Source organism: Malaclemys terrapin, chromosome 2 (genome assembly GCF_027887155.1).
Source record: "Malaclemys terrapin pileata isolate rMalTer1 chromosome 2, rMalTer1.hap1, whole genome shotgun sequence".
NCBI classification, from domain to species: Eukaryota; Metazoa; Chordata; order Testudines; family Emydidae; genus Malaclemys; species Malaclemys terrapin.
This window is the reverse complement of record NC_071506.1, coordinates 40,164,893-40,178,179: the sequence shown is the minus strand read 5'-3', so window position 1 is coordinate 40,178,179 and position 13,287 is coordinate 40,164,893. Positions and strand designations below refer to the sequence as shown.

Below are 13,287 nucleotides of genomic sequence, written 5' to 3'. Positions count from 1 at the left end.
GTGTAGGTGTGTGGGGATCTGGATGCACAGAGGCTCGTTGGGGTGTGGTTCCAGGTGCAATGGGACTCTGCAGGGGCTTCCAAGTGAAAGTGGTTGGGGCTCAGCAGAGGAGTCTGGGTGTGGGGGTCTCAGCAGGGGGGTCTGGATGCTGGGGGAGTGGGGCTTGGTGGGGTGGGGTCTGAGTGCAGGTAGTTGGGGGTCAGTGGCTTGGGGGTCTGGATGTGGGGGCTCAGGGTGGTGCAGGGAGGTGGGGCTCATCAGGGTGGGGATTTGAGTGCAGGAAGCTCAGTGGGGGATGGTCTGGGTTCAGGGATTGGGGCCAGAGGCAGGGGGTCTGGTTGCAGGGGGGCTCCAGATGTAGGGGTTGAGGTTCAGTGGGGTAGGGTTCAGGTATGGAGGCTTAGAGGGGCTCTGGACGTACAGGGTGAGGCTTGGTGGGGGCCTCTGGGTATGGGAGGTCCAGATGCACAGGGGTTGGGTAGATGGGGGAGGAGGCAGCTCCCCATACAGTGACCCCTCCCCCCCCGCTGAGGAATAATGGGGTCAGGAAGTAGGGGAGGATACTGAGCTTCCTGCAGCTGGAGGAGGTTTCTGGGGGTGGATCTGACACAGCCCGAGCCACTCCTTGTAGGGGAAGAGGAAGTCCCATCCTCTCCTGCCTCCAGCCGGGACTAGCAACTGATCCCGGCTCAGAGTAGGAGCCACTGGCTGGAGTGTCCCCAGCCCTGCAGTGATTTACCTCTCTGCCACCTGCTACAGGTGCCTGAAATGACATACCTGCACTGCTAGGGAGTGGTGTGTGACTGCTCTTGCAGCTTCCCTTTGCTTCTCTGTCAGAAAGTCATTTTTCTTCAGGGAAGCAAAGAAATCTGTGGGGCACATGAATTCTGCACATGCGCAGTGGCGCAGAATTCCCTCAGGTGTAGTAGACCAGTTCTTAGGTTCTATGCCCAGCTGTGCCCACTTCATGGCCACGCATAACTCTGAATCTCTCTGGGCCTCTCTTTATTCATCTGTACAGAGGTATGATAATACTTCCTTAAAGTATACAATATTTGCAGAAGTACCTTGAAATCTGTGGATGAAAGCCATTATATACATGCAGATTACAGGACAAACTTTCTAATTTGCACTACTGACTAGGAGACTGGTTGTGATTTGCTGAAATTTGAAAATTAACAACATGTAACAAACTTCAGGAGTAGGGGCTTTTTAAGGTCTTCTAAGGGCACAGGCGCCGACTTTTCAAAATGCCAAGGGGTGCTCAATCCCCGGCTCTGCCCCGGGCCCTGCCCACACTCCACCCCTTCCCCCAAGGCCTCACCCAGACACCACCTCTTCCCAACCCCTCCTCTTCCCACCCAGCCCTGCCTCCTCCCCGGAGCGTGCCGCATCCTTGCTCCTCCCCCTGCCCTCCCAGCCTCCTGCATGCTGTAAACCAGCTCTGATTGCGGTGGGCGGGAGGTGCAGGGAGGGAGGAGGAGGTGCTGAGCTGCAAGGCCCGCTGGCGGGAGGCACTGGGGGTTTGGGGAGGATCTGATAGGGGGGCTGCTGGTGGGTGCTTAGCACCCACCATTTTTTCCTCTGTGGGTGCTCCAGCCCCAGAGCACCCACAGAGTTGGCGCTTATGTCTAAGCGGCCTGGTAATGAGTAGCGGGGAGGACCTTACGGCTTCTGAGAGGAAGGCAAAGTGAGGAGTACTGGGAGAAGTTAGTCACAATTCAGTGCAAGCCACATCCTTTTTTCTGAGACCCAACTCCTTTCCCTGGCCAACTCTCTCATTTTATTTCTCTTCCCCCGATGCCTGCTCCCAGTCCTGCTTCATGTGGGGAAGTGGCAGTGGGTGAGCAGTTCAGAGCAGAAGCAGTGGCAGGGACCACGGCTGGATGAGTGAAGGCCAGGGAAAGTATGAAATTGTTGACATCCCAGAAACGAGAGTTCTATTCTAGTATACTGTTGGGGGATGGAGGGGCGGTGGGCCTATGGAGGCGAGAACTTAATGGAAACCTCTCATTTAAGAGAAAGAATGAGAGAGAGAAAGGGACTTGAGGAGAGAAGGAGGCAGAGCTGATGTAAGGAGGAGAAAGATGGGATATGAGCTCACTTGGAATTTCCAAGTACGATTACAGAGGGAGGGGATGGAAGGATGATCTTGTGCCTAGAACACAGGATTGTGATTCAAAAGACCTGGGCTCTATTCCTGGCTATGCCATGAACTTCATGTTTGACCCGTGGACAAATCACTTAACCTCTCATTGCTGACTTCTCTGCCTCAGTATCTCCATTTCATGGATGACAAAACAAATCACCTGTGCCTAGCTGCCAAGCATATTTTGAGCATTTGCAAAACACTGCACAATCTTTCACTACAGAAATGCAAAGTATTGTCATTGTTTCTGCTATAGTGCTTGTCCTAATGATTGTAAAATGCAGAAGACAAGGGAAAAAATATCCAGCTTGTGACTGCTGCATGGGAGATATCAACATGCATGACAAGGAGGGTACAAATGATTTCCTGAGTTGCAAAACATTTGTTAAAAAAAAAAAAAATCAGTGTGAGGTCTCCATGAACATCAGGAGATAGACAGACAATCAGCATTCAACAGCACTTCTGCACTCATCCATTCTTCTACATTTTTCTAAACAGCTTAGATGTAAATGATATGAAGAGTTATGGAGGTCTAGCTAAACCACTAATAATGATAAAAGAAACTATTTCTGAAAGTGCATCTCGAAGATGTACCTACTTAGCTGATTATGCTTCCTTTGCACAACATTAAGATGACAGCTTTGCTGAGCAAAACCACATTGGTATCCAAGCAACATCTTGTAAAACCAGAGCCAACCAACCAACCAAAAAAAAAAAAAAAAAGTGGAAAAAAAGTAAGGGGGAGGGGAGAGGGAGAGCCCCCACTCTCCACCCCCAGAAACTGAATTACTGCTCTCTTTCTTTCCCTGCAATCACAGCTCTTTCAAATTTCTTATCAGGCCATCTACCTAGATAGTTGCTATAACAACAAAGAACCATTGCTTAATGAAGTATCAGAGGGGTAGCCGTGTTAGTCTGAATCTGTAAAAAGCAACAGAGGGTCCTGTGGCACCTTTAAGACTAACAGAAGTATTGGGAGCATAAGCTTTTGTGTGTAAGAACCTCACTTCTTCAGATGTCTTGCATCTGAAGAAGTGAGGTTCTTACCCACGAAAGCTTATGCTCCCAATACTTCTGTTAGTCTTAAAGGTGCCACAGGACCCTCCGTTGCTTATTGCTTAATGAACTGATACTTCCGTAATAGAAGGGGTTTTTTGAGCCTGTGATCTTGTCCTATAAGTTAATGAATATGTTAAATGAAAGAACAAAAAGATTTGTGACCTACCCCTGCAAGGTACTGAGTACCTCTTGGAAGATGCCAAGTGCCCTCAATTCCCATGAAAGTGAATGGGGAACAGAGGGTCTCCAACACCAGGGGAGGATAATAAATTTTAGGCCCTGATTCTTCAAACACACATGAGTAACTTTATGCACATGACTGTTCCTATTGACATCAGTGGGACTACTCAGCTGGAGAGTTGCCAGTTCTTGCAACTTTATCATGAGTTTTATAAATTTTGGTGTTTTTCTTAAAGCCACAACTCCTGGGGTCATGGGATTGTGAGAATTCCACTGAGGGTATATCTACACTGCAATCAGGAGGTATGACTGCAGCATATCCAGACGTACCTGGCTCATTTTGATCTAGCTAACTCAAATAAAAATAGCAATGAAGCTGCGGCAGTATGGTGGCTGCACAGGCTAGCCATGCCCGCCCAAGACCCAGGGTACCTACTTGAACAGCTGCCATCCATGCTGCCACAACGTCACACAGCTATTGTTATTTAAGCTAGTTTTGGTCTAGCTAGATCAAAGCTAGCTTGGGTACATCGACACATACTGCAATCATACCTCCTGATTTCAGTACCTATAGATGTCCCACTAGGCACTTTTGAAGACTTTGTCCTAATGCTCAGCACCTAGTAAAATTTGGCCTGGACAAAGCAAGATCTCATTGATTAAAAAAAATAAAATCTAAAGGATTCTTTGAGCTCCTTTCCACCCTGGGTTAGACATTAGTAGGCGCTACATACAAAATGGAGAAGATAGGCCCCAGGGAAAATATGGGCCCTTTTTAAAGGCTTGAAAAACCCAAGACTGAGTCTTCAAAAACAGAGTTACCATTGCACTGCAAGACTTATGATTTGCTGCAGTATCACAGTCATGCTAGGCAAAAACTACTGCATACAAAAGCAGGGGGTGATCTTAATTCAGGGGCTTAATTGTTCTGTTGAAACAACCTTGTCTTCTCATGCATCAACATTGTATTCATTATCAGTGTAGTGCTACAGCATACAAATTCCAGTTCCCTGAAAGAAATGTTTGGAAGACTCTTTATTCTGCATGATGTACAATTATACATTTAACCAGGAAAAAATATAGAGCGCTACATTCATTAATTTAGACTATTGCTGATTTTTCCCAGGATTTTTCTGTGTCTGGTTATCCTCAACTATATGCCTTCTGTGGCACAAGTAGAAATGGAGAATAATTTTAAATTTGATGTCTTTCACTAATAAACAATTAATAGTCTGAGTAGTGATTGAAAAACAACTGTCATCTCACAGATATGGAGTGTATAATTAGGTTTATTTTTGTTTTTCTTTTAAAAAGAAATAATATAGAATCACAGAAGTTGGCGACAAAAAACATTAGAATATTCAATCCATCCCTTTGTCAATGCAGGATTGATCCCTACAGTACCTTTTGACCAATTTAACCTTAAAAGATCCAGGTGATGAGATTTCCACCACTTTTTCCCCTTAGAGACTATTCCACAGTGTAAAGAGAACAGGAGTACTTGTGGCACCTTAGAGACTAACAGATTTATTAGAGCATAAGCTTTCGTGGACTACAGCCCACTTCTTCGGATGCATAACCGAAGAAGTGGGCTGTAGTCCACGAAAGCTTATCCTCTAATAAATCTGTTAGTCTCTAAGGTGCCACAAGTACTCCTGTTCTTTTTGCGGATACAGACTAACACGGCTGCTACTCTGAAACATTCCACAGTGTAATAATTCATTGTTAAGCTGTTTCCCATTTATTAATCTTATCCCTTTCTAAACGTCATCCTATTACTCCTATTTATATTCCCGTGTATTACCCTTAATAATTCCTCTCTCTTCTGTATGTTTATAACTTCCAAATATTTGTAAATTGTCCTTCCAGATCCCTTTTTCATATCTTAGACTAGCTCATTTACTTATTTTTTTAAATAGATCTCACACACCCACACACAGTTTTTGTTGCTCTGCTGTGAAATCTCTCCCACTTGTCAATATCTTTCTGGTAATGTGTGACCCAGAAGTGAAGTTCTGACTCACACTCTCTGTCTATTAAGCCTGGCTAGAGCAAGCACAAGATCACATCCATTATTTAAAGGGGAATAACTTAAAACTGTATGTTTTGCAACATCACTAAACAATTTAGATGAAATGAGAAAGAATGTTTACCTGGCATTATTTAAGCCCTTCTGTCAATTTCATTTTCAAGAGGCAGAACCTCAGCTAATGTAAATTGTCATAGTCCCATTGAAGTCAGTGGAGCTATGATAATTTACACCAGTTGAGGATCTGTCTTCACGTTCTTTGTGCTACAGTATTTAAGTTTCAAAACACTGCAAAAGGACCAACTTTCTTCATTGTTTTTTGTTTTTTTAACGGTGAAAACATTACTTCTGGTCTCGGTCAACCTCTTGAATAAGTCCTAAATCTTTTCATCCAGCACAGACTTTAGATACTGCAAAGGGTCTCTCTCCTGGAGGCCTATAGGAAAGGAATTTTTCTCCCCAGGTAATAGAATAGCGACAGTGTCATTCTTTAACCTCCACTGCATCAGCCTATGTCCCTAAAATATGCCACTCCATGAATGGAGCTAGGGAATAACTAGGAGCAGGGAGAAAAATTAGACTACTGACCTATTATGGTTCATTTTGATGAGGGATACTTAGATACTATGGTGATGGATGCTCTTATGTGCACTTGGCTAGACAGATTAGATAAAGCCCTGGATCTATCCCAGTGTCAAAACATACCACAAAAGGAAGAAAATGAAACAATGATTGCATGCATACACAACGTTAAACATGAAGCTAGATATAATTTCTTAGCGTTAGTGTCATTCTGCCCAAGACGTGTTAGAAGAAGTGCATAACAGTTAATTGGCCAATCAAGCCTGTTTTTATCATGCAAGATAGATATGAATGTTGTCCTGAACACAAAAGAAAGGAAGGAATTATAAAAAGTGACCTTTTTCTATCCATTACATACTGAAGATGTGGCGCGTCAAGAATGACTGAGTGGCAGAGACAGAAAGGGAAAGATGGTGGACAAGATGTCAGAAAAAGGTCTTTTCCATACCTAGCTTCTTCTTCCATCAAAAAGATAACAGAAATATTGGAGGCTGGTATCAACAGAGAACTGTAAATCTTAGTTAATTCAAGATGCTGAATTACAAAGAAAAGGAAAGAAAGAAAGACAGGAGACTACACAGAAAACCATAACATCCAGCTATGTGTTCTTTTAGAATGAGAAGAATAAACGAATTTTTAAAAATTTCTGAAATAAAACTTTATGGTGACTATATCCGGGCTGCTCTTAGCTGAGTTCTCAAAACCACAGATCCCCATTTATCACAGGGATGTTACATAATAATGAATGAGAGAGGAGGTGGAACATGTGACAGAGTTCCACTCTAGGGAAAGGGTTCTCAGACATTTTCGTAAAGTACTTCTTTTCAACTATATCAGGGGTTGGCAACCTACGGCACGCATGCCAAACATGGCACGCAAGCCGATTTTGAATGGCACGCTGCTACTTGCCTGGTGAGAGGAAGAGGAGAGGAGGAGGGGCAGGAAAGTACCACACTGGGGGAAGAAACAGGGGAGAGGTGGAAGCTGGCTGCCGCAGGACCAAGCTTCTGCCTCCTTCCCCCGCAGGGGAGAGTGGGGGGGGGGGGGTCCCGGCCCCCAGCCCCACTCAGCCCCCCCCCCCACCGCTCTCCCCTGCGTGGGCAGGAGGCAGAAGCTTGGTCCTGCAGCAGCCAAACTTTCCCCCTCCCCTGCTTCTTCCCCCAGTGTGGTGCTCTCCTGCCCCTCCTCCTCTCTTTCCCTGTGCCGATCAGCTTATGGCCCTTGCAAGGGGGAGGGAGAGGAGTGGCAGCGTGCTCCCTGCTCCGTAGAGGAGGCAGAGAAGAGGTAGGGACGGGGCCTTGGGGAAGGGGGTGGAACAGGGCATATCCCTTCCAGCCCCCTGCCATGAGCCGCTCAGGGCAGGGGGCTGGGAGCACCGCCATGAGCCGAGCATCCTAGCCCTCTGCCCTGAACCCCCACCACACCCAGCCTTCTGCCCTGCACCCCACACACCTCCAGCCCTCTGCCCTGACCCCTGAACCCCCTACGTCCCCAGCCTTCTGCCCTGAACCCCCCCACATCCCCACTGCCCTGATCCCTGAACCCCTCCCACACACCCAGCCTTCTGCCCTGAACCCCTGCCATATCTCCACTGCCCTCTGCCCTGACCCCTGAACCCCTCTCCCCAGTCTGGGGTCCCAGCTGCCGGCCCCTTGCCAGCTGGCATCCCGACCACAGGCCCCGCTCAGCCCGCTACCGGCCTAGGTGAACAGAACCCCAGGCTGGAAGCGGGCTGAGCAGGCTGGCAGCATAAGATCAGCATTTTAATTTAATTTTAAATGAAGCTTCTTAAACATTTTGAAAACCTTGTTTAGTTATATAATATAGACTTATAGAGAGAGACCTTCTAAAAAACGTTAAAATGTACTACCTGCACGTGAAACCTTAAATTAAAGTGAATAAATGAAGACTCGGCACACCACTTCTGAAAGGTTGCCTACCCCTGAACTATATCATCTTTAAAGTAGCAGAACTAGCTTCTTGACCCAAAGCCATTTGGGAATGGATATATGAAAAGGCAAAACATCTCAGCAATGCCAATCTTAGTGGATTATGCATAAAACTAATTTTTTATAGAGTGATAAGAACTTTATAAAAGATGGCCTCCGATATCACAGCCCTCTCCTTATTTCTTGCCCACTTATTCAAGCAGAAACGGAAGCCTGAAGAATAAAAAAGAATCACCTGTTATATATGTAAAGCACTATATTTTTAATTTTTAAAAACATAAAAATGCTATTTTAAGATCTATTTTTAAAAATACATTATTAAAAATGTACCGTTTTCTTTCCTTGGAGAAGAGAACAGCTGTCTGCTCAAACTATTTAAAACCCTGAACAGATGTTAGAGCTTACATCATTGCAACTATTCAAAGAATATTCCCACTGTGTCACTCAAAAACATTGTCTTGTCTTCTTGGATTGAATCTATTTTTTAAAAAATTACTATTATAGGGCCAATTTCTGGCCCATTTCCTCACAGCGCTGGATGCCCCCTATAAAACTCACTAATGTCACCACCTCATAGGATCAGGCACAAAGTTTTCACATTAATTGAAAACAAAATGTTCATATCATTACTTTAAATGTATAATCTGTAATATGTAGTAGTACAGCATGGTAACACACAGCATATCCAATCCTAGGAGCAGGTCCATTATAAGTACTGTAGGAATATAAGAAAATCCAGATTCTCTTATTTGACACATTTGTGACAGAGGGATGATATTTTGAAAAATACGCACAAAGAGGGCAGAGTTAAGGTTGTCTGTTCAAATAAATGTAGGAAATTTTACTTTTGAGTGCTTAATTTCTCAATCTTGACACTGAACTATGACCTGTGGAAAGAAGCACATTCAACTTCAGTGCAAAATTGAAGCCAGCTCAGGTATGACCTCCTCCCCCCTGAACTAGCTGAAATGTAATGAGAAAAATATTTCTTCTATTAGAAGACTTGCTATATAAGTTACTTTTGCCCAGTTATTAGCAGAAGGTAATATTTGACTTGATCAGTCCATCACAGCTCGAAAGGAGGGCCTAAAATTCACAAAATACTGTTTCCATGGCAGTAGTTTCAGGAAGAAAACATCTACTGGTAGGGAATATTACTGGAGGTGTTGACTTCATCAGCACACTGAATCTGGTAGTTTATTTCTTCTTCTTGACATTTGCAGTTTACTTTCCCTTCTTTAATATCGTTGGGAGGTTATCTAACTAAAATAGTTTGTCTGTGCTCAAACTAAGTACTGGAGAAACAGGCACAGTAAGGTACAGAATTGCTAGATGAATGTGTTTGCTGGACAATATATAGTTTAATAGTTCTACATTGCTTAAAAAAATGATATTCAGAGTGGGTAGAAGGGAATGGAATATAAAGTGTTTGAGGGATAGTCATATTTTAAAACCAAATTTTGGTTTGGTTAAAAAGAGAGTGGGAGGCAGGGAAGTGAGAATAATGTAATGTTTATGGAAATGTTTTCCATGATTTTTTGGGAGTAGGAGGAGCAGGAGAAGCAATAGAGACAGATTGTTTAATGAAGACATTTCCCTGCAAAGGTAGGTGGAGAGAAAGATACAAAGAATGTGAAACTGACCAGATCTAGTTTTGTTATCCAAACTGCATAAAGTAAACACAATATAAAGTAGAATGAAGAAATGAAAAATTAAAAGAAAAATACTTTTCAAAAATCTAATGGGTTGCTGGGTAATTTTTTAATACTGATTTTTATCTGAACAATGCTTCTTTAGTGTTCAGAGACATCTGGAACTGGCAAGATTTGCAATTGCTGAAGTTATAACTATTGCCACTAGAAAGCACATATGTATGTGTCAGCCCAACATACTGTTTGATCCTCAGGTAAATATTTCATTTCCTTCTATGGTAAATCCTTCCAAGGATTGTGTGTGCTGATGTACAGTTGGACTTGATGCCAAAACTCAGGGACATTTTAATGTTAAAGGGTACCGTAAGCTGCCTACACCTTCTCTCCTTACACAAACACACACACACACAAACCCCTCACACATGCATGCATGAATGAATCCTTCCACTACAGCCAGGAAGTCTGCAGGGAAGAGAACTCAGCCTTTCTGAAGAAAGACTCTAGGATGCAGCACCATTTTCAGAAGTGTTGAGTCGAGGAGGATAACGGATAGAAAGAGAGAGTCCATGAAATACATGCTGTTTCTGGTGTCAAGATGAACTCCAGTGTACCTGGATCCTGATACGGCTGCACTGGATGCTTCAGTTTTGGATGTGAAGCAACATTATTAAGGGATGCAGCTGCACCAGTGAATTCCTATTTCTACAGCTTCTGTACTATGTTAGCCTATCTACTGTAATTTCCACTGGTACAGATGAGACAAAACTGTTTAAAAATAGAGTTCCCCAGAAAAGAAGGAACAGAATATAAATGAAATACCACCACCATAACTAAAATAAAAGATAAAAAGATTTTGGCCCTGTAGTGGTTGGGTGCTTAAATGCATTAATAAAAGGCTCTAAATATGGAATAAGAAATAATAAAATAAGGCCCATGGTATAAATAATTATTTGAAAGGTCTGTTAATTTGTCCTATGAAAGCACAAGATGGCAGCATTAGTAGTGCCCCAGAACAAAGTGAAGGTTTCTGGAATTTTGTAGGCCTCTCTAACCACACAAACCTCTTATCAGAGGAGGTAGAATAGTTTATGCACTTAATAAACTTCCCAAAAGAGAGAAGGAACCAAAGACACTAATCTGAGGAAAAGCACAACTCGGTGCAAATGCACAGTGTGGCATTCACTCTGGTGCAAGGGCTCAGGAGAGCCACTCAGCACTGTTTAAGCTTCCTAGTATAGTAGTTCTTGTGGAGCCAACAATAGAGCAGAGGGAGAACGGAGTGCCAGAAAGGGTCTGTGTGGAGGCCATGCATAAGTCTGCATGGAGGATGGCAATGGGCAAGGGACAGCAGGGGAAAGCCACCTGATGCCACAGTGAGAGACAACTGTATAAGACAGACAGAGAAAGTATTTAAGCACAAAAGGCTCAATCCAAAGCTCACTGAAGTCAAAGGAATGACTTCTGTCGATGTCAATGGGCCTTGGCTCAGGCCCCATTGTGGAGTACCTCAAACAACTGGATATTGACCCACTATCAACATGTACTGCAGTTCTACACAGAATTATCCTAGACCACTAAGCCAAACTATGGGATAGATTAATACGGGATATTTTGCACTGAGTAGGGGGGTTTATTTTAAAATTACATCCTATTCAATTGTATGATTCATTCACTTCCAGACTGTAATAGCCCTATTTCCCCCCAAATTCTCTCTTCTCTCTGCAATCCCTCTTGTATTTTTCTTATATTTCTCACTAACAAGTGTTTAGTAAAATATCTACATAAATAAAACATGGAAAACCAGCTCACCTATGACGGATACACATCCTAATGGAGCTATAAGGGTGGCTGGAGCAAATCCATAAGCTGCAGCGTTTCCCAGCTCTCCAAGCCCCATGAGGATAATTCCACACCACCACAGCTTGCTTGTGTAATAGGGCTTTTGATTTGCTTGGCATGCCAGTCGGAGATGAGCATATTTCTGGAAATTAATTATTAGGAACAGATGAAAAAGAAGCTTTCATTGTGTTAATACATAGAATGAAATTTGAGTAATTAGGGGGCCTGTCAACTGCAAATTCCAGGTACATCAAGATTTCGTCTTTTTTTTAAATTAGTTTCAGTTTGATGTTGCAGACATAGTGCTTTGTACTAATACAGTGCTACTCTGGCTTGATGCTTCCTTAACCAAATACCCTGGTTTGAAAGGATGAAAAATCTACCCCACTAGAAAAAAAATATCAAGGCACTCTGAAGTTAATATATAGTCTAGGTGGCTAGCACTACAAGCCTCTGGTGTTATCTCAAAGGGTTTTTCAGGAAGAAAAAAAAAATTCCCAGGGGAGCCTAAGCGGCAATGTATGAAGCTGAAGCCACAAACTAGGTGAAGTTGGCCATAGAGGAATGTGCTCCTTCTAGCTGATCCATGAAGTGGCTTCAAAGGAGCTTAAGAATAAAACTGTGCAACTAAGCCTGGCTAGTATCAGGAGGAACTGGCATTCCTTTCACACAAGACAGAGGCCTATTTCTGCTCACCTAACTCATGCATGACTTTAGTAGGATCACACACATTAGTAAAGCAAGCAGGATTTGGGCCATGATCACCTGCTATACAAACAAACAAACAAACAAAAACCCGCACATTGTAAAGCATAATCTGGATTTGCTTAGTCTCAGTGAAAGAAAGTTTGTCAACACTGTCTATGTTCCAAATGTCTTAATTTCTATTTCAACAGTACTGTATAACATAGGCAAATAACAGTTTGTCAACACCTTTTTCTACAGGGCAAAAGTACTATTTACTTGCATGGTAATTGTTTTCTATTTAGTTTTACACCTTAAATTGGGCCGTGACCGGATGTTTTGATGACCGTGGTCATTCGGGTCTTCTAAAACAGGGTTCCGGCTGCACTGAAATCACTTAAAGGAGTGAGTAGATGATAGTCAAGAATGTATAATTATTGGGTGGATATGCAATTTTCACTATGCCAGTCTTGCTAGTTCGTGATACCCTGCCTATCACGCTGCCTAATATTGTCTCAGTTTCTCCCATCTGTCTGTATCCATCTGTTGTCTCTTGTCTTATACTTAGATTACAAACTCTTTGGAGCTGGAACCATTTTTTTGTTCTGTGTTTGTACATCATCTAGCACAATGGGGTCCTGGTCTATGACTAAGGCTCCTAGGTGCTATGTTACTACAAATACATACATAAATAATTATCTATGTGGTCTCACATACAGAGCCAAATTTCTCACCAGCCCTTCTGCACAGTGTAAGAGGTAGTAACCAAGAGAGCTGGTGTTACTGCTCTACCTAGAATTGGTTGGGAAAATGCCTTTTTCCTTGTGGAAAATTTCATTTTTTTTGGCAAAAAAATTCTAAAACCAAAACATTTTGATTTGGAAATGCAGATGCAGTGCCTCATGGGAGTTGTAGTTTAGGTGTCCCGTTCTCCTCTAGAGGCAGGGCTCTCTGGTCAGATGACATCTCCCATGAGGCATCGTGGTCTTGCCTCTTGATGAGGGGAGGTGGTGCATCATGGCAGGTGCACGGCTGTAGTGCACCCTGCAGAATGACGTCCAGCAGGGGAGCCTGACCATGAAGCAGAATGGGAAGATAAGGCAGCTGAACTACAACTCTCATGAGGCACCAGAGTGGCATTTCAGAATCAACTTATTTTGGCTT

General features: G+C 43.3%; 1 protein-coding gene across 2 annotated transcripts in view; it reads right to left on the bottom strand.

The window, feature by feature from the left end:
- The window catches only part of NIPAL2 (NIPA like domain containing 2), a 75,843-nt gene that overhangs the window by 36,926 nt on the left and 25,630 nt on the right, over window positions 1-13,287 (bottom strand). For both annotated transcript variants that reach the window (XM_054020304.1, XM_054020305.1), the window contains one exon: window positions 11,410-11,581. In XM_054020304.1, the coding sequence (XP_053876279.1) occupies window positions 11,410-11,581 (172 nt within the window). The remainder of the gene's footprint in view (window positions 1-11,409; window positions 11,582-13,287) is intronic.